The sequence below is a fragment of the Callionymus lyra genome, chromosome 11, assembly GCF_982586985.1.
Source record: "Callionymus lyra chromosome 11, fCalLyr1.hap1.1, whole genome shotgun sequence".
Lineage (NCBI taxonomy): Eukaryota > Metazoa > Chordata > Actinopteri > Syngnathiformes > Callionymidae > Callionymus > Callionymus lyra.
In genome coordinates this window covers 5,251,667-5,275,237 of record NC_141828.1, presented here as the reverse complement: position 1 = coordinate 5,275,237, position 23,571 = coordinate 5,251,667, and the positions used below count along the sequence as shown (strand labels likewise).

The following is a 23,571-nucleotide window of genomic DNA, read 5'->3' as shown; positions in this document are numbered from 1 at the left end:
AGTTTCCTGGACTTGTAATGTGAAGCATCATCTCATATGTCGAAGGTTTGGTTCTAACAAGGTCTCTTCGTTTCTGTCAAAACAGCCCAAACCCACCAAAGGCAGGATGAGGATCCACTGTCTGGAGAACGTGGACAAAGCTCTGCAGTTCCTGAAAGAGCAGCGGGTTCACCTGGAGAACATGGGCTCACATGACATCGTGGACGGGAACCACCGCCTCACCCTGGGTCTCATCTGGACCATCATCCTGCGCTTCCAGGTACGACACAGACGTGGTCTTCATGGTCGGCGGGGGCGGGTTAATGATGTCATCGGCTGTGAACGGGGGGGGAGTGGGTGGAAAATGAAGGGATTTAGCTCCAAGGATTAAAAAATTCCCTTAAATCCAGAGCAACGAGGTTTGAAACTGAGTCGTGTTCAGCGACACTGATGCAGCATCATGTGTGTGTGGAGGTGTGTGTGTGTGTTTTGTGCGCTCCATGAGTCGGGTGTGTGTGTGTGTGTGTTGTGTGTGTTGCATGAGTCGGGTGTGATCACCACAGGGATCGTTTCTGAGCCATGAGGGTAAGATCTCGTCGTTTTCACTCTTTATTCTTATAGTCGAGACACTTCTTCATGCAGGAGATGATCTTTGTGTGTGTGGTCATGTGACACTTCAGCCTCTCGCAACGTCCCTCAAGAAACACATGGAGGCGTTTAGAGCGTGAAGCTGGAGATGATTGTTGACCGGAGTCACTGGTAGATCTTCAAGTGTATCTGAAGTGAAAGGTTTCGTTTGTGTTTCTCAGATCCAGGACATCAGTGTGGAGACGGAGGACAACAAGGAGAAGAAGTCTGCTAAAGATGCTCTGCTGCTCTGGTGTCAGATGAAGACTGCAGGGTGAGTCCTTCAGTGATCCAACTACAGAATAATGTTTGCAAAGATCAGAGCTCTATATGAGGAGGTTGATGACTAGGAAATAGTTGTTAATATTATATTCAAAGATAAAAGTGTACGTTCAAATATTCGTTAAAAATGATTAAATCGGATTATGATTTGATTGTTTACAAGATCAAATATGAGAATTAACGGTTCAAAAACAAAAAGTTTAAATCATCTACAACTCATTAATGAAAACACTATAATTTAATAGGAGTTTCTATCGTGAAGAATCTGACAATACAATATTTTGCAGTACTGTAGGAACAAGGATGTATTCGAAGTATTGTCGAGTACTGGAGAATCTGGCAGAAATTATCAAAATGGTTGTTCGTTCATTCATTTTCTATGAAGCTTTATCCCTCATGAGGGTGAAGTCTATCCCAGTTTCATTGGTCGAGAGGCAGGGGACACCCTGGACAGGACCCCAGTCTGTCTCAGGACACACAAAGATACACAACCATTCACACACACACACTCATACACGTACACACCAAAATTGCAACACAAATATTAACTTATGCTGTGAATATTAACATGTAAATTATGAATAAAAAAAACTATAAATGTTTTTAAACTATCAGATTAAAGCACAAACATCGTGTCGAGGCCAGTGATGTTTATAATTTCTGTATTATTAGTTATTTTAAGTTGACGTTAATGAATGTGTTTCATGTCTGCAGTTACCCCAACGTCAACATCCACAACTTCTCCACCAGCTGGAGAGACGGCATGGCCTTCAACGCCCTCATCCACAAACACAGGTAACACACACTTGCACACACACACACACACACACACACACTCAGAGTGTTTTTCTAGACCTTGACACAGTTTTTGAAATATAATCCTGAAGAATAAAAAGTGTGTGAGCTCATGTGAGCAGCAAAGCTGCCAGAAACTAATCAGAGCAGATTGTTTCCACATGTCAACATAACTCGTCTCATCAGTTCAGTTATGAAAGAAGGTGATTCCTGTTTTTAAAACACAACCTGAATATTTGACACTTCAGACGCGTCACATGATACTTTCCAAAGCACACACCGGGTGATCGATATATATATAGACTTTCAGAATAATAGGATGAGTATAAACGACCGATTCCTATTAATGGAACCATACATTAAAACAAGCATTATTGTTAGAATTATAATAACAGTTATTATTAGCATTATTGAAGACATTATAATTAGCATTATTGCTAGCATTGTTATAGTTACATAGTACATAAAATGTATTGTTAGCATTATTGTAATCATTATAATTGGAATTATAATAGGGAATATTTTTGGCATATTTATAGTTGTTGTTATCATTATTTTAAGTTTGTTTTCTTGTTAATGTTAAAGTTATTTTAGTCATTATAATTAGCAATATTGTTAGCATTGTTTTAGTTGTTGTTTTAAGCAATTCCTATAATGGAACCAAACATTAAAACAACTAAGATTTTAACAATACAAAGAAAGTCAACACATTTTCAAGCCACTTTGTTTCTAAGATACATTTCTCAAATAAAATATTGTATTATGTTTCTTAATTGAATGTACACAAAAATAGAAAGTGAAACATTTTAGAAAGTTTTACAAACATTTGTGAAATCTTATTAAATTATTATAAAATTATTGAATGTACATTTCCAGTTGTGTACTTGTACTCGGAGGTTGTTTAAGGAATTATTCTTTGGTATTATTGTATTTTGATCATGTGTTTTCGATGATCGTCTACAGACCAGACCTGATCGACTTCGACAAGCTGAAGAAATCCAACGCTCACTACAACCTACAGAATGCATTCAACCTGGCGGAGCAACACCTGGGCCTCACCAAGCTGCTGGACGCAGAAGGTCAGACAACACACACACACACACACACACACACGGAAAATAGTATGTTTTATACCATTTTAAAGATACTTTCATGAATAAAAAACAAAACACGATTGGCTTTGTTATCATAAAATGGATACCAAAAGATTTTATGTTAAAAACGATAACACCAACAATAAAAAACATGGAAAATGTTAACTTTTAAAACGATGATAACAACAACAACGATGCTAACAATGATGCTAACTATAAGTATAAATATAATGCTAACTACATTATAATGATGACTATAATTATAATGCTAACTATAATGCTATCTTAATTGTAATACTAACTACATTATAATGAAGACTATAATGCTAACTATAATGCCAACTAAATTATGATGCTAATAAAAATGCTAACTACATTATAACGCTAACTATAGTGCCAATTAAATTATGATGCTAACTATAATGCCAACTAAATTATGATGCTAACTATAATGCTAACTACATTATAATGCCCACTATAATGCTAACTACATTATAATGCTAACTATAATGCTAACTACATTATAATGACGACTATAATGCCAACTAAATTATGATGCTAACTATAATGCTAACTACATTATAATGCCAATTATAATGCTAACGACATTATAATGACGACTATAATGCTAACTATAATGCCAACTAAATGATAATGCCAACTATAATGCTTACTACATTATAATGCGAACTACATTATAATGACGACTATAGTGCTAACTATAATGACAACTAAATTATGATGCTAACTACAATGCTAACTACATTATAATGCCAACTATAATGCTAACTAAATTATAATGCTAACTACATTGTAATACTAACTATAATGCTAACTACATTATAATACTAACTATAATGCCAACAATAAGCCTCATTATAATGGTTCCTCATACTTAATAATTTGACAAGTATCTACTTCCTCTCCCAGACATCAGTGTGGACCATCCTGACGAGAAGTCCATCATCACCTACGTGGTCACCTACTACCATTACTTCTCCAAGATGAAGGCGCTGAAGGTGGAGGGCAAAAGAATCGGAAAGGTGAGCGAGTCACTAGAGACGAGTCACTAGAGACGAGTCACTAGAGACGAGTCACTAGAGACGAGTCACTAGAGACGAGTCACTAGAGACGAGTCACTAGAGACGAGTCACTAGAGACGAGTCACTAGAGACGAGTGTTTAACTCGCTGGTGTCGTAGGTTCTGGACAACGCCATCGAGACGGAGAAGATGATCGAGAAGTACGAGTCTCTGGCCTCGGACCTGCTGGAGTGGATCGAACAGACCATCATCATCCTGAACAACAGGAAGTTCGCCAACTCTCTGGTGGGCGTCCAGCAGCAGCTGCAGGCCTTCAACACCTACCGTACCGTGGAGAAACCACCGAAGTACGACCACACACCTGACTGTTGTCGCCTCCACTCCTGCTCACCTGGTGTTTGTGTCGCAGGTTCACCGAGAAGGGAAACCTGGAAGTTCTTCTGTTCACCATCCAGAGTAAGATGAGGGCCAACAACCAGAAGGTCTACACGCCTCGAGAGGGAAAACTCATCTCTGACATCAACAAGGTGAACTTTGACCTCTGGCTCCGAGATACAAACACTGAGTCACATTGTTGTTCTTTAAGTTAAGTTATCATTGTTGTTGCTATTGTTGTTTTTATCATTGTAAATATTGTTAGCATTATAATGACTGTTATTGTTAGCATTATTGTTAGCATTATAATGAGTTATTGTTAGCATTATTGTTAGCATTATAAAGACAGTTATTGTAAGCATTATTGTTAGAATTATAATGAGTTATTGTTAGCATTATAAAGACAGTTATTGTTAGCATTATTGTTAGCATTATAATGAGTTATTGTTAGCATTATCAAGACAGTAATTGTAAGCATTATTGTGAGCAATATAATGAGTTATTGTTAGCATTATAAAGACGGTTATTGTTAGCATTATTGTTAGCATTATAATGACCGTTATTGTAAGCATTATTGTTAGCATTATAATGACAGTTATTGTTAGCATAATTGTTAGCATTATAAAGACAGTTATTGTTAGCATTATTGTTGGCATTATAATTCTCATTATACTTAGCATTATTTTTAGCATTGTTGTAGTTGTTAGTTATTGTTATCCATGTTTTTATCGTCTGTGTTATCGTTTTTGTGATCATTGTAGTTGTTTTTTAATGTAATTATTGTTGTCCCTATTGTAATCATTATAATTGACATTATTAGAAGCATTATTGTAATCATTATAATTGACATTATTAGAAGCATTATTGTAATCATTATAATTGACATTATTATAAGCAATATTGTTAGCATTGTTTAAGTTGTCGTTTTAAGTTTTTTTTTATTGTTAATGTTAAAGTTATTGTTGTCATTATAATGAGCGTTGTTGTTGGAAATATTATATCATTATTGTTATCGTTGTTGCTATTGTTGTTTTTATCATTATTGTTGTCAATATGGTTAGCGTTCTTTATGACGTCATTTTTGTAATTGTTTTTATCGTGAGCATTATCATCATTTGAATTGTTATTATGAGCGTTATTGTTGTAGTTGTTTAAATGTTTGTTATTGTTAATGTTATAGTTTTTGTAGTCATGATAATATATGTTGTTATCTATGTCATTATAATTTGAATTATAGTCATCATTATTGTTAGCTTCGTTATCGTTGTTATCGTCCTTGTTAGCGTTAGCTCTGCCGCTAGTGTCGCCATCGTTATTTATTAGTTGTTAAATTGACGGTTTGTTCTGACGCGTCTTCTGTGTCCAGGCGTGGGAGCGTCTGGAGAAGGCGGAGCACGAGCGGGAGCTGGCGCTGAGGACGGAGCTGATTCGTCAGGAGAAACTCGAGCAACTGGCCCGTCGTTTCGACCGCAAAGCCGCCATGAGGGAGACCTGGCTGAGCGAAAACCAGAGGCTGGTCTCGCAGGTACAGAGCCGGAGGGAACGAGATCGCATCATAGAATAACAAACATTTCTACATCATCTTGTTCATCTGTTTCCAGGACAACTTTGGGTTCGACCTCCAGGCTGTGGAAGCAGCGACAAAGAAACATGAAGCCATTGAAACAGACATCGCAGCCTACGAGGAGCGAGTGCAGGTCAGTTCTGATCCTCGATAATGATGTTCACATGTCTGTCGTTTTTAAAGTTGATATTTCTCACTCACCGAATACTTCTTCTCGCTGCCGCAGGCGGTGGTTGCCGTGGCGAGGGAGCTGGAGGCGGAGAGTTACCATGACATCAAGCGCGTCACGGCTCGCAAAGACAACGTGATCCGGCTGTGGGAGTATCTGCTGGAGCTGCTGAAGGCCAGGAGGCTGCGGCTGGAGATGAACCTGGGCCTGCAGAGGGTCTTCCAGGAGATGCTTTACATCATGGACTGGATGGATGAGATGAAGGTAACCATGTGATCATGTTTATGTGGCCGTCATGAGGTCAGAGTCTGCATAGAACAAGTTGAAAATGTTTCTGGTGGCAAGTTTATTTTCTATTTACTATTGTTATTAGCTATACAATTAAATATAATATAAAGTTGTATTTAAAGACTTTTTCCTTTTTTTCTTTGTCTTTTTGGTGAATATTTATTGACCCTCAAAGTAATTTAAATTAATATTGAGATCAAATATGTGCATTTAAAAAAAAAAGAATATAGTTTTATTAAATTAAAGCTTTATAAATATTCTATTGGCATGGTCATGTAAAGTTAATTTTTTTATGTTTTTTGCTCCTTTTTACTACTTTTTGTGCCCATGCTGAAGGCACTTTTACTACTAATTCTAATACTACTACTGCTAATTTTACTAATTACACTTGTACTTTTATTAATCTACTACTAATCCTACTACTGGTTTTACTAATTATACTTCTGCTACTTATTCTACTAATTTCACTCATACTTTTACTAATACTACTACTAATCCTACTACTGGTTTTACTAATTATACTTCTACTACTACTTCTGCTACTTATTCTACTAATTCCACTCATACTTTTACTAATACTACTACTTCTAATCCTACTAATGCTTTTACTAATTTTACTTCTATTACTACTTATTCTACTTCTAATACTACTTCTACTACTTATTCTACTACTACGTCTACTTATTCTACTAATACTTCTACTACTACGTCTACTTATTCTACTACTTATTCTACTTCTACTTCAAATTCTACTTTTTTCTTCTTACTTTTCTTTTTCCTTCTTCTCAACCTTTTTCACTTTATTTAAACTGATTTTTTCAACACATTTTCAATTTGAATAATAGTAAAATACTTTCAAGTATTTCAGTTCATAGCTTCATCAGATTCAACCTTCACACGTCATTTTCTTCTGACAATACAAATGTTCTAGTTGCTCTTCTCTCTCTCGGCTTCAAGGTCCCTCACAACAGTCACGTTATATAATGAAGCCTTGGAGTAAATGTCATTTCCAACCCTTGCTCAAGAGTCTCACCTTCTCCTCCTCCTCTTCTCCCAGATGTTGCTCCTCTCGCAGGACTATGGGAAGCACCTGCTGGGCGTGGAGGACCTGCTGCAGAAGCACGCTCTGGTGGAGGCCGACATCGGCATCCAGTCCGACCGGGTCAAGAACGTCAACACCAACGCTCAGAGGTTCGCCAACGACACAGACGGTGAGATGGATTTCCATTTGTCTTTGCACCACCTTGGACTGTCTGGACCGGGATGAGGAACCTGCTTCTGCTCCGCAGGATACAAGCCCTGCGACCCTCAGATCATCAGGGACCGCGTCGCTCACCTGGAGTTCTGCTACCAGGAGCTCAGTCAACTGGCGGCCGAGAGGCGAGCGCGGCTGGAGGAGTCGCGGCGTCTGTGGAAGTTCTTCTGGGAGATGGCTGAAGAGGTAATTAAGATGGATGGATAAAACTTTATTGATCCCTCTGGAGGTCTATCGTCGCCATCGTTATCGATGTTGTTAATTGACAGTTCGTGCTGATGCATCTTATAGAGAAGTTTTTCAAATTGACCCGTTTAACCCCATATTGTAAAAATAATGTGTGTAATGTAGGAATAATAGGGGAAATAATCAGATTACTTGACAAAATTACTTTGAAATGTAGAAGTTTGTCTGTGTCATCAGATTATTAAATGTTGAAACTATTTATTTCTTATTAAATTGTTTGTCAAGAACTAGTTCATTATTGAATCATAAAACATTTAAATTAATTTTATACACATTTTTCTAATTCAATTATTTAAAAAGAAACAAAATAATTCAACCTTTAAATATAAAAAATATTGAATGTATTAATAAAAAAATGATTTAATGCTTAAAAAACAACATTTCAATCAAATAATTTCAACATTTGAAAAGTTAAATTGAATCGTTGAATATTCTGGTGACACTTATGATCTTTATTTTATTAAATATTTTAATTTAAACAACAAAAGCATTAACCTCATCACCCCATGTGTGCGTCTGCAGGAGGGATGGATCCGCGAGAAGGAGCAGATCCTGTCCTCGGAGGACTACGGCAAGGACCTGACCGGCGCCCTGAGGCTGCTGAGTCAGCACAAGGCCTTCGAGGACGAGATGAGTGGACGCGCCGGACACTTGCAGCAGACGGTCAAGCAGGGAGACGAGCTGGTGGCCAACGACCATTTCGGAGCCGACAAGATCAAAGAACGCATCCAGGACATCCAGGTCCGGGTCTTAACTCATCCCTGAGTGGTGTTTTCTTCTGTACCATGAGACTGGAATTTAAAAAGTTGATGGTAGTGATGTGTTGATGAAGCTTCATGAAACAGTGTCATTCTCTTCAGAGTCCACTAGATGGTAGTGATGTGTTGATGAAGCTTCATGAAACGGTGTCATTATCCTCAGAGTCCACTAGATGGTAGTGATGTGTTGATGAAGCTTCATGAAACGGTGTCATTATCTTCAGAGTCCACTAGATGGTAGTGATGTGTTGATGAAGCTTCATGAAACAGTGTCATTATCTTCAGAGTCCACTAGATGGTAGTGATGTGTTGATGAAGCTTCATGAAACAGTGTCATTATCTTCAGAGTCCACTAGATGGTAGTGATGTGTTGATGAAGCTTCATGAAACAGTGTCATTATCTTCAGAGTCCACTAGATGGTAGTGATGTGTTGATGAAGCTTCATGAAACAGTGTCATTATCTTCAGAGTCCACTATATGGTAGTGATGTGTTGATGAAGCTTCATGAAACAGTGTAATTATCTTCAGAGTCCACTAAATGGTAGTGATGTGTTGATGAAGCTTCATGAAACAGTGTCATTATCTTCAGAGTCCACTAGATGGTAGTGCTGTGTTGATGAAGCTTCATGAAACAGTGTCATTATCTTCAGAGTCCACTGAATGGTAGTGATGTGTTGATGAAGCTTCATGAAACAGTGTCATTACCATCTAGCGGACTCTGAAGATAGTGATGTGTTGATGAAGCTTCATGAAACCGTGTCATTGTCTTCAGAGTCCACAAGATGGTAGTGATGTGTTGATGAAGCTTCATGAAACAGTGTCATTATCTTCAGAGTCCACTAGATGGCATCTCTGCACTATTTTCCTTTGTTTTGAACAACTGTTCTTATGAAACATCCTTTTTAAAGTGTTGGCGCCACCTACTGAACTCTGAACAACAAGACACTGTTTCATGAAGCTTCATCAACACATCAATAGATATATCACACCTGGGTTATATCAATTTATCACAGAAATAATAGAAATATATATATATATATATTTTCATTATAATTAAATCTTTGAAACCATGTTTTTTTAAGCACCTTTTGAAATAAAAAGTCACTCGTGTCGTGACAGAATTCTTTCTCCTCTCCAGGATCAGTGGGCAGCTCTGGAGGGACTCGCTGCTCTTCGTAAGGCTCGTCTGCAGGAGGCGTGTAACCAGCACCAGTTCCAGGTGAACACATAGGACTAGAGAGTGGTGACTATGGAAGAGGATCTTCTTCAACATACTCGTGTCGTACCCTCAGGCCGACGCCGACGACATCGACACCTGGATGCTGGACGTGCTGAGGATCGTGTCCAGCGTGGACGTGGGTCACGACGAGTTCTCCACGCAGGCTCTGGTCAAGAAGCACAAGGACGTCGCCGAAGAGATCGGCAGCTACAGACCCGTCATCGAGGCTCTGCACGACCAGGCCAAGCTGCTTCCACCGGAGAAGGCCAACTCTGATGAGGTCACTGTTTTAACAATATGTATATTTGTGAGTCAATGGTCGACATTTGAAGTAATTTAGTGAGTAACAGTAATTTGTAAAGTGCCTTTTATGGACCAGGGTCACAAATTACTCAAACAATCAAAAGCAAAACGCAGTTAAAATATATAAATATTTAAAAACAGTTGGAGAAAAACACATAAGAGAATCAGGAAAAAAGTGTCTTGAGATGTTTCTTGAAGGAGTCAGTAGATCATCAAACACAGATGTTTCTTGAAGGAGTCAGTAGATCATCAAACACAGATGTTTCTTGAAGGAGTCAGTAGATCATCAAACACAGATGTTTCTTGAAGGAGTCAGTAGATCATCAAACACAGAGATGTTTGTTGAAGGAGTCAGTAGATCATCAAACACAGAGATGTTTCTTGAAGGAGTCAGTAGATCATCAAACACAGATGTTTCTTGAAGGAGTCAGTAGATCATCAAACACAGATGTTTCTTGAAGGAGTCAGTAGATCATCAAACACAGAGATGTTTCTTGAAGGAGTCAGTAGATCATCAAACACAGATGTTTCTTGAAGGAGTCAGTAGATCATCAAACACAGATGTTTCTTGAAGGAGTCAGTAGATCATCAAACACAGATGTTTCTTGAAGGAGTCAGTAGATCATCAAACACAGATGTTTCTTGAAGGAGTCAGTAGATCATCAAACACAGATGTTTCTTGAAGGAGTCAGTAGATCATCAAACACAGATGTTTCTTGAAGGAGTCAGTAGATCATCAAACACAGATGTTTCTTGAAGGAGTCAGTAGATCATCAAACACAGATGTTTCTTGAAGGAGTCAGTAGATCATCAAACACAGATGTTTCTTGAAGGAGTCAGTAGATCATCAAACACAGATGTTTCTTGAAGGAGTCAGTAGATCATCAAACACAGAGATGGTTCCAAAGCTTAGGAGCAACAGTCTGGAAGGATTTCTCTCCTCTGGTCCAGAAGTTCAGGAACCATCAGTAGATTCTGATCCACAGACCTCAGAGCCCGAGCTGGGGTGTAAGTCTGGATCAGATCACTGATGGAAGGTCTGACCATGAATAGATCTGAAAGTAAGAACCAGAATTTTAAAATGATCCTGAAAGAAACTGGCAGCCAGTGAAGAGTTTGAAGGAGAAATGTGAGTTCTTCTACTAGAGCAGCTCAGAATTCTGGCTGCAGAGTTTAGTATGAACTGCAGGCGAGAAGATCCTTCTTGTTTAGACACAAAATAAAGTGTTTATTTCAACACGTACACAGCTCATATATTGATTATACTGCTCATTTTTTATATTAAACCTCAAGGCATCAATCTAAAGGTTACAATAAATCAAGTATTGACTTTGAATTGTCAGTTTTTACTGTTTGTAACAATGTATTGATCCTTCATAGATGTCATTTTCTGGTTCATGATTTTAAATGATTTTCCACGATGCAGCAGAATTAAAAACAAACACAAAATCGAATTTAACTTGGAGACTAAACCCTCTCTAATCTATACTGTCAAACTCAACACTCGCAGGGGGGGGGGGGGGTGAACAAAATGTAATGTATACTTGTTGCCGTAGTAACTGGTTGTTTTCTAAAAAGAGATTTAATGGAAAAGATCAGTCTGATTTTACAACTGATTTCAGGTGAATTAAAGTGTCATTATTAAGTAGAAATCAAATTATTAGCCTGAATAATTATGAACTTTAAATGAAACGGACACGTGTAAAAAGATGTATTTTAGTTTGTAACCATCAGCAGCGAGTGTGTGTTTCTACTCTCACGTCTGCTTCCTCTGGTGACTGCAGGTCCGATCCCGGCTGGAGGGCATCGAGGAACGATACAAGGAGGTGGCGGAACTCACGCGGCTCAGGAAGCAGGCCCTGCAGGACGCCCTCGCGCTCTACAAGATGATGAGCGAAGCCAGCGCCTGCGAGGTCTGGATCGACGAGAAGGAGCAGTGGCTGAACAGCATGGAGATCCCAGAGAAGCTGGAGGACCTGGAGGTGGTTCAGCATCGGTCAGTACCAGACTCACCAGCAGCATCATTGTTAGGAGCCAGAAGATGTATGTGTAGTATTGTCGAGTACTTGACTCTAGTGTTGTGATAGTGTAGTAAAAAGTATATATGTGTAGTAGTGTCCAGTACTTGACTCTGGTGTTGTGATATTGTAGTAACAAGTATATATGTGTAGTATTGTCCAGTACTTGACTCTGGTGTTGTGATAGTGTAGTAACAAGTATATATGTGTAGTATTGTCCAGTACTTGACTCTGGTGTTGTGATAGTGTAGTAACAAGTATATATGTGTAGTATTGTCGAGTACTTGACTCTGGTGTTGTGATAGTGTAGTAACAAGTATATATGTGTAGTATTGTCCAGTACTTGACTCTAGTGTTGTGAAAGTGTAGTAACAAGTATATATGTATAGTATTGTCCAGTACTTGACTCTGGTGTTGTGATAGTGTAGTAACAAGTATATATGTGTAGTATTGTCCAGTACTTGACTCTAGTGTTGTGATATTGTAGTAACAAGTATATATGTGTAGTATTGTCCAGTACTTGACTCTAGTGTTGTGAAAGTGTAGTAACAAGTATATATGTGTAGTATTGTCCAGTACTTGACTCTAGTGTTGTGAAAGTGTAGTAACAAGTATATATGTGTAGTATTGTCCAGTACTTGACTCTGGTTTTGTGATAGTGTAGTAACAAGGATATATGTGTAGTATTGTCCAGTACTTGACTCTGGTGTTGTAGTATTTACAGACCACATGACTCTTGACGAAGTCATAACTGCTTAATATGTCCAAACATCAGCTTTTAAAAGCTACTGGACTCGCTGTATCCTCTCATCAAACTTCCTTGTGGCTTTAGCTGTGTAACGACTGATGCCATCTAGCGGCTGGAAGTTGCAAACGTCCCCTAAAATAACAGTTATAAAAAAAGATTTGTAAGCCAAATAAATATATTTTTAAAGTACACAAAAATATATCAAAACAGTGCTGTTGAATATAAATATGTTATTGAAGTGTATCATATTTTCTTAAATTTCTTTTTTATAAACATAATCTTCGTCTCTTCTTTACACTGGATAACAAAAATGTGCTTTACTGCAGCGCCCCCTGCTGGTGAACATTCAAACTACAAACATAAAAGCGGTTCTTCTGTTTTTCCATCGTCACGTCACTGATTATCCAGAGAGGACGTCAGATTTAGTTTAAATAGATAAACAAGGAACACGTATGGTTAATTATAAATGCAGATACAATAAAATATGTAAGATTCTTCCCATTAACCTTCAGTTTATGATCATTTTTATAAATGTAACATCGTTTTTATCCATTATACCTGTTTTTAATGGTTAAAACAACCTTGTATTTAAGTTTACTTTGTTAAAGGGTATTCTTAACCTAGTATTTATCTCTTATACGTGTGTAAAAAACACATTCAGATCATGAATGCTTTAAATAATGAAAAAGTATCTCAGTAGTCACTCGTTTTTCTTTGTAGCTTCGAGAGTTTGGAGCCAGAGATGAACAACCAGGCGTCTCGGGTTGCCGTGGTGAACCAGATCGCCAGGCAACTGATCCACAGTGGACATCCCAGTGAGAAGGAGATCAAGGCCCAGCAGGACAAACTCAACACCAGGTGAGAATCCAGAGTCCATTGAATGCCTTTTTTTACTCAAGTCGAGCTGGTTCTGATCCTTTTTTTTTTAAACTTTCAAGATGGAGTCAGTTCAGAGACTTGGTGGACCAGAAGAAAGACCTTTTGAATTCGGCTCTCGGGGTCCAGAACTACCACCTGGAGTGCAACGAGACCAAGTCCTGGATCAAAGAGAAGACGAAGGTACGTTCACGAGCACGCGATCGGTTTCCAACCGTCGTTCACGGGGGATGTTCTCTCAGGTGATCGAGTCGACGCAGGAGCTCGGGAACGACCTGGCGGGCGTCATGGCCCTGCAGAGGAAGCTGACCGGGATGGAGCGAGACCTGGCCGCCATCGAAGACAAGCTGGGAGACCTGGGCAAAGAGGCGGAACGTCTGTCCACCGAGCACCCCGACCAGTGCGAGGCCATCAAGGGTCGTCTGGCTGGAATCACTCTGGTCTGGGAGGAGATGAAGGTGAGTTTAGACCTGTGGAGGTTCCTCCTGTTCCTCCTGTGGAAGTAGATCAATGAGAGTCTGGATTGGATTTGACTGGAAGATTAGTCGCAAATGTTGCCATTTTATTTAATTTGATGCTCGTTTTAGCCGCTGTTTTCGAGTCATGTAGTCACGTGACTTACAAGCAGTTTTCTTTACTCTGCACTGAAGTTTTAATTTTCATTTATGTTTAATTTGCCTTATCTTATCTTAAAAAATGTCTTAATAACTTATAAACAAACAATCACAAATAAATATATTTTACTGTAAAGTAAATTATTTATTCTATCAGTGAAAAAATAAATAAAAAAGAGAACATTGAAAATAGTTGCATATTTAATCGCAAAATAATCGCAATTCGATTTTTTTCAATAATAATTATTTTCCAAATGTTGTAACTAAACTCATGTTTTTTTTAAGCATTTAAATGTTTAATTCAATAATTTAATTCAGTAATTTGTGTATTGAAATGTTTTTAATAAACTTCATAGAGTTTGATATTCTAATTCAATTATTTATAAATAAATTTAGTTTATAACCTGTGTAAAAAAAAATAATTAAAAAAGTGTTTCATTTTAAATGTAAATATAAAAAATGTGGATAAAAATAGTTTCAACCAGAAGATACCAGTCCAGACAGTAAGTCATGTGGTCGTCAGCGTGTGCCGTGATTGGCTTAAAGTTTGTTCAAGTAGCTCAGTGTTCTTTTCGTATTGATTTGTGTCACTATTATATCAACATGTTTATATTGAATTAAAAAGATATTTACTATTTAGTTTAGAGTTTTTGGAGCAGTTTTCAATATCAATGATTATTTTTTACAAATCTGTCAATTCAATTATTTTAGAAAGTCAAATAATTCTTACAAATAATTATTAAAATACTAAAAAAAAATCAATGCTTAAAAAACAATATTTCAGTTAAAAGTTAAATTCAACCTTTGAATATTGTGAAGACACTGACATGCGTCTGTGCGACATGAGGAAGTGAAATAATGGCTGAAGTGAAACCGAGTCTGAAATGAAGTGTTCTCTGTTCACACGTTCGACCTCCGTCTCCTCAGGACACCATGAAGAACAGAGAGGAGTCCCTGGGCGAGGCCAGCAAGCTGCAACAGTTCCTGCGCGACCTGGACGACTTCCAGTCGTGGCTGTCCAGGACCCAGACCGCCATCGCCTCGGAGGACATGCCCAACACGCTGGCGGAGGCCGAGAAGCTGCTGACCCAGCACGAGGGCATCAAGAACGAGATCCGCAACTACGAGGAGGACTACCAGAAGATGCGCGACATGGGCGAGATGGTGACCCAGGGCCAGACGGACGCCCAGTACATGTTCCTGAGGCAGCGGCTGCAGGCTCTGGACACCGGCTGGAACGAGCTGCACAAGATGTGGGAGAACCGACAGAACCTGCTGTCGCAGTCGCACTCGTACCAGCTGTTCCTGCGAGACACCAAGCAGGCCGAGGCCTTCCTCAACAACCAGGTGAGACCCCGGGCGTCACCTCCGGGTCAGTGGTAGAGCTGCACGGTATTGGAAATAAGTGCGGTATTTGATATTGGTGTTTTTGAGTGCAATATCGATATTAATGCAATATTAATTTTTTTTTTACCTAAAAATGTGGAGGCGTCCGCGTGTAGGAGTGAGTACTTTAGTGGAGGTCCGGGAGTTAAGAGAAGGGAAACGATGCTATATTTCCCTTTCGTTTATTTCTGCTTCGGTACCGACATGATGGTAGAAAAATATCGCTTATAACGCTCAGTTATAAGCGATATAACTCTCTGAGGTCATCAGAGAGGAGCCGCCGCCGTGTCGCGATATCACCAAATCAATAATAAATCCACCTCCTTGTACACGCACACATAACACTTTATAAATGCCGCTAACAACTTAGCTCGTTAGCATACGGTGAAGACGCACACATAACACTTTATAAATGATGCTAACAACTTAGCTCGTTAGCATACGGTGAACACGGGCAGGTTTGTTTGGAAGTTCACGATCTTATAAGAAAACAACTGAGACGAGATGAAAAGTTCTTACAATATGTTGCTTTAACAAAGGAGGTTGAAAGAGACGAGTGACTGGATCACTAGTGTTTGACTAGATCACAAGTTAGTATTACTTCCGTGGATATACTGAGCTGCGCTAAGCATTCGTCGCCATAGCAACCAAGCATAGCAAACTGCGCCGCACAGTTCACAGACGGACGGAGACGTAAACGACAACGAGACATAGAAGTACAAATTGACAACTTTAGAGAACGTGACACTGATTGGTCGAAGTGTGTATTTAAGAAATGCTTGAATTATACAGTAAAAAATGATAAATGATCATATGTTTTCGATTTGCATATCGCACGTTCCAATATCGCAATATCGATATTTTTCCGATATATCGCACAGCCTCAGTCAGTGGTTCAAAGTTAACGTTGTCCTTCATCCACCCCAGGAGTACGTCCTGGCTCACACCGAGATGCCGACCACCCTGGAGGCAGCGGAGGCCGCCATCAAGAAGCAGGAGGACTTCATGACCACCCTGGACGCCAACGAGGAGAAGATCAGCGGCGTGGTCGACACCGGACGCCGCCTCGTCACCGACGGCAACATCAACACGGAGCGGATCCAAGAGAAGGTCGACTCCATCGATCAGAGGTGACGACGAGTTCATGTCAAGAGTTCAATGTTTTTTCTTTTGGAGATAATTCAATTTAATCGTATTTTTTTCAAGCTCAAGTGCTTCTTTAAAAACAAGCTAATTATGTCCTGCTGTTTTTTAAACGATTAAAATAAACATTTACATTCTGAAATGTGTATATACTGTATATAATTATATATTTAATGTAATATAAAAATGTATTTATTGTTAAGATGTTTTATATCGTACATATGAATATTGAATGGTTACATTTAAAATTTAAAATATTGTAGCTTTGAATTTCTTTATTAAAATGTTTAAAAAAAAAAAAACCTTTTTTATATGCATTTAATTCGATATATTTATATATATATATATATATATATTGAAAGGTTGAATTTGTAATAAAAAATTGGCAAAATTATATTAATATTCTATTTATTTTATTAAAATATTCAATTAGAGAAATGTATTTTAAATGTAATTATCCAACTATACCTTTGCAAAATACTATATTTGAACATATTCAACTTTCAAATACATAAATGATTGTATTTAAATATTAAATTCTTAAAAAATTCAATGAAATAATGAAAAAAAGGGTAATTATAATTAAGGCTACACAGAAGGCTAATCTGTTACCTTGTAATAAAATAATAATATTAAATAAATAAATTATAATTAATAATACTCTCGGATAACATTTATATACAAAAATAAACGTACATTTTTTTGTAGTTTTAGAACGTTTTAAATTAAAATTATCTTTACACTTTTTCTCCGTTTACTGTAATTATTCAACTATTATTCAAAGTTTGGTGACAAACATGAACATATATGATGCAAATTTGACTCGTCTTTTTCGTTAATGCATCGAACAATTTGAACAAGTGATTGAAGATTAAACGTTTCCTTTCATTCTCCAGACACAAGAAGAACCGTGCTGCGGCCAGCGACCTTCTCGCGAGGCTCAAGGACAACCGAGATCTGCAGAAGTTCCTGCAGGACTGTCAGGAGGTACAAACTCTTTCTCACTGAGGAGCGAGAACTTCAGTATCAGTGAGATGACCATCTTCTCGTCCCTCCAGCTGTCGCTCTGGATCAACGAGAAGATGCTGACGGCTCAGGACATGACGTACGACGAGGCCAGGAACCTGCACAGCAAGTGGCTGAAGCACCAGGCCTTCATGGCCGAGCTGCAGTCCAACAAGGAGTGGCTGGACAAGATCGAGAAGGTTGGAGACTCGAGTCCCTGAGGACACGCCAGACGTTCATCTCTGCTCTTCCAGGAGGGACAGATGCTGATGGCGGAGAAGCCGGAGACGGAGGCCATGGTGAAGGAGAAGCTGGCGTCGCTGAAGACCATGTGGCAGGACCTGGAGTCCACCACCCAGACCAAGGCCAAGTGTCTGTTCGACGCCAACAAAGCCGAGCTGTTCACCCAGAGCTGCGCCGACCTGGACAAGTGGCTGCTGGGTCTGGACGGTCAGCTGCAGTCCGACGACTACGGCAAGGACCTGACCTCGGTCAACATCCTGCTCAAGAAGCAGCAGGTGAGTTCTGGAAGAACGTTTGGAAGAACCTGAGAACTTCTTACGCATAACTACAGACTCAGGAGTTTAGTATCAAAACATCCTACAGTTTTATAATTATCTTCTTTTGTTTTAAAACCTGGGTTTTAAATTGAGACACTATTTAAAAAGAAAAAAAGCAAGTCTGTAACACAAAGTGTAAGTACTTCTAGAATCAAAACAATACACAGTTAAAATATATACTTTAAAAGATCAAGACACGTAAGACAAACACAGCAGCAACAAGAAAGTTAAGAAAAGGCTCAAATAAAAGTGTCTTCAGATGTTCCTTGTAAGCTTAGGAGCAACAGTCTGGAAGGATTTCTCTCCTCTGGTCCAGAAGTTCAGGAACCATCAGTAGATTCTGATCCACAGACCTCAGAGCCCGAGCTGGGGTGTAAGTCTGGATCAGATCACTGATGGAAGGTCTGACCATGAATAGATCTGAAAGTAAGAACCAGGATTTTAAAATGATCCTGAAAGAAACTGGCAGCCAGTGAAGAGTTTGAAGGAGAAATGTGAGTTCTTCTACTAGAGCGGCTCAGAATTCTGGCTGCAGAGTTTAGTATGAACTGCAGGCGAGAAGATCCTTCTTGTTTAGACATGAAATAAACTGTTACAATAGTTTAAACGACACAAACCCATGGATTATATTAGTTTAATTAATGACATTCTTAAATAAATAGAACAGTGTTTTCGTTTTCTCTGGTTAAATAACAGTTAATAACGAATGAATCCACATCAGGGCCAAACCTGGTTCACATCATCATTTTCTTGTTTGTTCCTCTATGTGGTCGTAGTCGTGACTCTTTTTATGGCTGAACTTGAACAATTAAAAATGCTGTCGTCTTTACTCCTGCTTGAAAACTTTGATATGGTTTGTTGAGCGTCTTGTTTAACTTTCAAGATGTTGTTGTTTAACAAAAGTCTAGTAGGTTTGTTAATAAATATTGTCTTTTTTTAAATAGAAAATAAATCCATTTAAAAATGTAAAGGCTTTGATTCATCACAGCAGTGTCTGTAAAAGGTAAATTAATTAATTAACAACAATTAATTGTCACCATTGAAGTATCAACTTAAATCCTAAAAACAAACAAAAAAAACATTTTTTTCAACTCAAGGTTCAGTTTAGTTTCTGTTTCATTCAATAAAACCACATACAAACACGAGGTAAACCACAGGAAGTGAATTAAAAAATTAACTGAAATACAGTATGTTTGCGAGATGTTTCAAGAAATACTTTATAGTACAGAATACACTCAAAACAACATTGTCTTACTGGTCATTGTTATGTAAACAAAGCCCATTTTCTGCGTTAGCACGTTTTTTTATCTTATTTCCTTATTTTTAATTTCACACACTTATATATGATGCAAATTCATTCTTAAACTGTATTCATTGTGTCTCGTGTACTTTTTATCATTGTTTTTTTTTTTTTAGATGCAATTGTATTAAAAACAAATGTGGAATATTATTAATGTCATGATATAACAGAACTTTATTGTGGAATATTTTACACACATTTATTTCTACACTAAAATATGTGGAATCAAAATGAGTAGAAAAACTTCCTGAAACGTGTTATTTTGTCGTCATAGTTTTTAAAAAGTAACAAAGTCTTGGGTTCCCTCAGATCCTGGAGAGCCAGGTGGAGGTGCGCCAGAGGGAGGTGGACGAGCTGCGCAGTCAGTCCCAGGTGCTGAGCCAGGAGGGCAAGGGCTCGGAGGAGGTGGACGGTCAGCGCATCAACGTGGAGACCAAGTTCGTGGAGCTCCAGGACCCGCTGAAGAAGAGACGAGACCACCTGATGGCCTCGCGTGAGATCCACCAGTTCAACAGGGACATGGAGGACGAGATCGTGAGTGGACCGTATTGATTGATCGATCGATCGACTCGATCAGGTTTGATTGACGGTGGAGTTGATTGACGGCTCTGGTGTGTCCAGCTCTGGGTGGAGGAGAGGATGGCTCTGGCCACGTCAACAGATCATGGAAATAATCTTCAGACGGTTCAACTTCTCATCAAGAAGAACCAGGTAACACACACATGCACACACATACACGCACATATACACACATGCACACACACATGCACACACACATGCACACGCACACACGCACACACGCACATATACACACATGCACACACACATGCACACACACATGCACACGCACACACGCACATATACACACATGCACACACACATGCACACGCACACACGCACATATACACACATGCACACACACATGCACACGCACATATACACACATGCACACACACATGCACACCCACACACGCACATATACACACATGCACACACACATGCACACGCACACACGCACACACGCACATATACACACATGCACACACACATGCACACACACATGCACACGCACACATGCACACACACATGCACACACACTTGCACATATACGCACACGCACACACACTCGCACATATACGCACACGCACACACATACACACGCACATATACACACACGCACACACACATATACATACACGCACACACACATATGCACACACACACACACACACACACACGCACAGGTACACACACGCGCGCACATGTACACACACACACACACACATGTACACACACAAGCGTGCACACGCACAAATACACACACATACACACACGCACGCACACATGCGCACACAAACATCTTTTACACACACACACATACACACATACAGGTACACACATACACATATATACATACACACACAAATATACACACACATACACACACATACACACACACAAATACACACACACAAATACACACACACAAATACACACACATATACACACACACATACACACACATATACATACACACACACATATACATACACACACACATATACATACACACACACATATACATACACACACACATATACATACACACACACACACACATATACACACACATATACACACACACATACACACATACACACATATATACACACATACCTATCTACCTGCTGGTCTGAGCCCTGGACTCACACCTGTGCCGCTGCAGACCCTACAGAAGGAGATCCAAGGCCACCAGCCTCGCTTCGACGACATCTTCGAGCGAAGCCAACACATCCTGAGGGACGACGACCCGACGGCCGCCGGCATCCGTCAGCGCCTCGGCGAGCTGCAGGCGCTCTGGGATCAGATCAGGAAGGAGACGGAGAAGAGACACTCGCGCCTGAACGAGGCTCACGAGGCTCAGCAGTACTACTTCGACGCCGCCGAGGCCGAGGCCTGGATGAGCGAGCAGGAGCTGTACATGATGTCGGAGGAGAAGGCCAAGGTGAGGCGTGAGGGACGCGTCGGGAAGGAATTGAACATTTACAACATCGAAACTGGTTTTATTGACATGTAGGATTTTTTTAAAAGGCAACTCGTGTGAAAACCTAACTCTCCTGGCACTCGTTGTATAAACAAAGCGGGGCGTGATAACAGCTGGCTGGAAGAGGAGTGAAGCCATTATTACATCATAATGGACTCTCGTAACCTCTCGTTCGCCCAGATTTCAGAGCAACTTTATAAAGTAATAAAGTGTAAAATATGGTCATGATGAAGAACTTACTGCATCTTGAGAAGAAGAACTTTTACTACATGTCCTGACTTACATTCATTTACCTTTAACCCTTGTGTTATCTCTGGGTCAAAGTGACACAAAGGCCTGAAAACAAATGCGTTTGTGGTATCCCTTGTGTTGTCTCTGGGTCGAGGTGAACGACCTCCCTGCCTTCCATAAATACATATGCAGTGGTGAAGGTTAAATCATTTCATAATAATAGAATATATTAATATTACTTTACTTGGAAAAATATATTTTTCTAAATTCAATATTCATTTTACATTCAATATCAATAAGCTGATACTGAAATGTTACATTTAAATTAAAATACTACAAATGAAAGAATATTGGATTTATAAAATTTATTTTTTAGTTTTTGGAATCAGAATATTAAACTCTGTGTAAATAATTACCAAAATAAATGTTGACGTTAGTAAAACCACCTTTTTATATTGAATTTAAAATATGTATTTTTAATGATTGGATATTAAATTAACTATGTGAAGAAAAATAATCAATGATTCCATTTTTTTTTTCTAAACCAAACTTTCGACAAAGAAATAATTTACATAAATGTATTTACTTTTAATAAAAAACTTAATTAAGACATACGAGTATTTTGAATATTTTAAAATAAAATGCAACTATTAAATGAGACGTTGGTGTCAAAGTGACTCTTCTAAACATGTGTTTCTCCAGGACGAGCAGAGCTCAGTGGCCATGTTGAAGAAGCACCAGATCCTGGAGCAGGCGGTGGAAGATTACGCCGACACCGTGCACCAGTTGTCCGGCACCAGCCGAGGCCTGGTGGCTGATGAACATCCTGACAGGTCCGTGTTAGAGAAGTTGATGAAGCCATGTTTGATGACGTGAGAACGAGCCACATGTGGTCAGTGACGCCAATGCTGTGTCTCAAATCACATACTTGTGTACTCAAAGTTAGTATTTTTAGTGCGCAAGTGTGTCTCAATTCTTAGTATGTAAATGTAGTGCTCCATACACACTACATTGTCACTAAAACACCCACAAAACTGAGTATGGATCGATGGACACTTTCTACACTAAACGACTCCATCTTAGTGACGTTTTAAACAGAAGTTACGTCATATATATATATATATATATATTATATATTCATATACTTACAGGTATATTTTCAGCAGCAGTAGGAGGTTGAGACGTCTTCGCTGCCGATACCAGCTTAAATATCTCGTGAATATTTCGATTCTCATATTTTTTCTTTATTTCTTGATCCAAACCAAACATGCTGCCAGCAGGTGGCGATAGTGTTCCAACAGCTGGTTGCAACCATCGTTAAATAGTAGTAGAAGAAGAAGCTGTCGCGTCATTTCCTGTTAGTGTGTAGCAGCAGAGTTTTATTTGAGACATACTATCTGTGGAGAATTAGTTACTAGTTAGTACGTACACTATCCTGATGATACTAACTTCTAGTGTACTAAGAGAAGTATGCGATTTGAGACACAGCTCAAGACTGGGCTCATTCAGGACTTCAAAATAAAAGCTCTTTTCTTCAACCTGTTAAAAACAACTTCTTTAATGTTATTAGTATTGAATTAGCATCGACACTAACAGTAGCAGATTCTTTGTGGAGTTTTAGTTTGACTCATGAGATCCTACGAAGCTTG

At 38.9% G+C, this 23,571-nt stretch overlaps 1 protein-coding gene across 1 annotated transcript in view; it reads left to right on the top strand.

Moving 5' to 3' along the window:
* The window catches only part of sptbn1 (spectrin, beta, non-erythrocytic 1), a 105,808-nt gene that overhangs the window by 65,499 nt on the left and 16,738 nt on the right, over nucleotides 1-23,571 (top strand). The window contains exons 4-31 of the mRNA XM_087801952.1: nucleotides 86-259; nucleotides 789-880; nucleotides 1,603-1,683; nucleotides 2,647-2,762; nucleotides 3,708-3,820; nucleotides 3,979-4,166; nucleotides 4,229-4,346; nucleotides 5,561-5,719; nucleotides 5,796-5,891; nucleotides 5,985-6,191; nucleotides 7,273-7,426; nucleotides 7,505-7,656; nucleotides 8,239-8,457; nucleotides 9,614-9,694; nucleotides 9,768-9,974; nucleotides 11,782-11,993; nucleotides 13,484-13,621; nucleotides 13,702-13,822; nucleotides 13,882-14,097; nucleotides 15,181-15,600; nucleotides 16,567-16,769; nucleotides 17,679-17,769; nucleotides 17,841-17,987; nucleotides 18,042-18,305; nucleotides 19,957-20,181; nucleotides 20,269-20,358; nucleotides 21,374-21,652; nucleotides 22,625-22,755. Coding sequence (XP_087658078.1) covers nucleotides 86-259; nucleotides 789-880; nucleotides 1,603-1,683; nucleotides 2,647-2,762; nucleotides 3,708-3,820; nucleotides 3,979-4,166; nucleotides 4,229-4,346; nucleotides 5,561-5,719; nucleotides 5,796-5,891; nucleotides 5,985-6,191; nucleotides 7,273-7,426; nucleotides 7,505-7,656; nucleotides 8,239-8,457; nucleotides 9,614-9,694; nucleotides 9,768-9,974; nucleotides 11,782-11,993; nucleotides 13,484-13,621; nucleotides 13,702-13,822; nucleotides 13,882-14,097; nucleotides 15,181-15,600; nucleotides 16,567-16,769; nucleotides 17,679-17,769; nucleotides 17,841-17,987; nucleotides 18,042-18,305; nucleotides 19,957-20,181; nucleotides 20,269-20,358; nucleotides 21,374-21,652; nucleotides 22,625-22,755 — 4,694 coding nt within the window. The remainder of the gene's footprint in view (nucleotides 1-85; nucleotides 260-788; nucleotides 881-1,602; nucleotides 1,684-2,646; nucleotides 2,763-3,707; nucleotides 3,821-3,978; nucleotides 4,167-4,228; nucleotides 4,347-5,560; nucleotides 5,720-5,795; nucleotides 5,892-5,984; nucleotides 6,192-7,272; nucleotides 7,427-7,504; nucleotides 7,657-8,238; nucleotides 8,458-9,613; nucleotides 9,695-9,767; nucleotides 9,975-11,781; nucleotides 11,994-13,483; nucleotides 13,622-13,701; nucleotides 13,823-13,881; nucleotides 14,098-15,180; nucleotides 15,601-16,566; nucleotides 16,770-17,678; nucleotides 17,770-17,840; nucleotides 17,988-18,041; nucleotides 18,306-19,956; nucleotides 20,182-20,268; nucleotides 20,359-21,373; nucleotides 21,653-22,624; nucleotides 22,756-23,571) is intronic.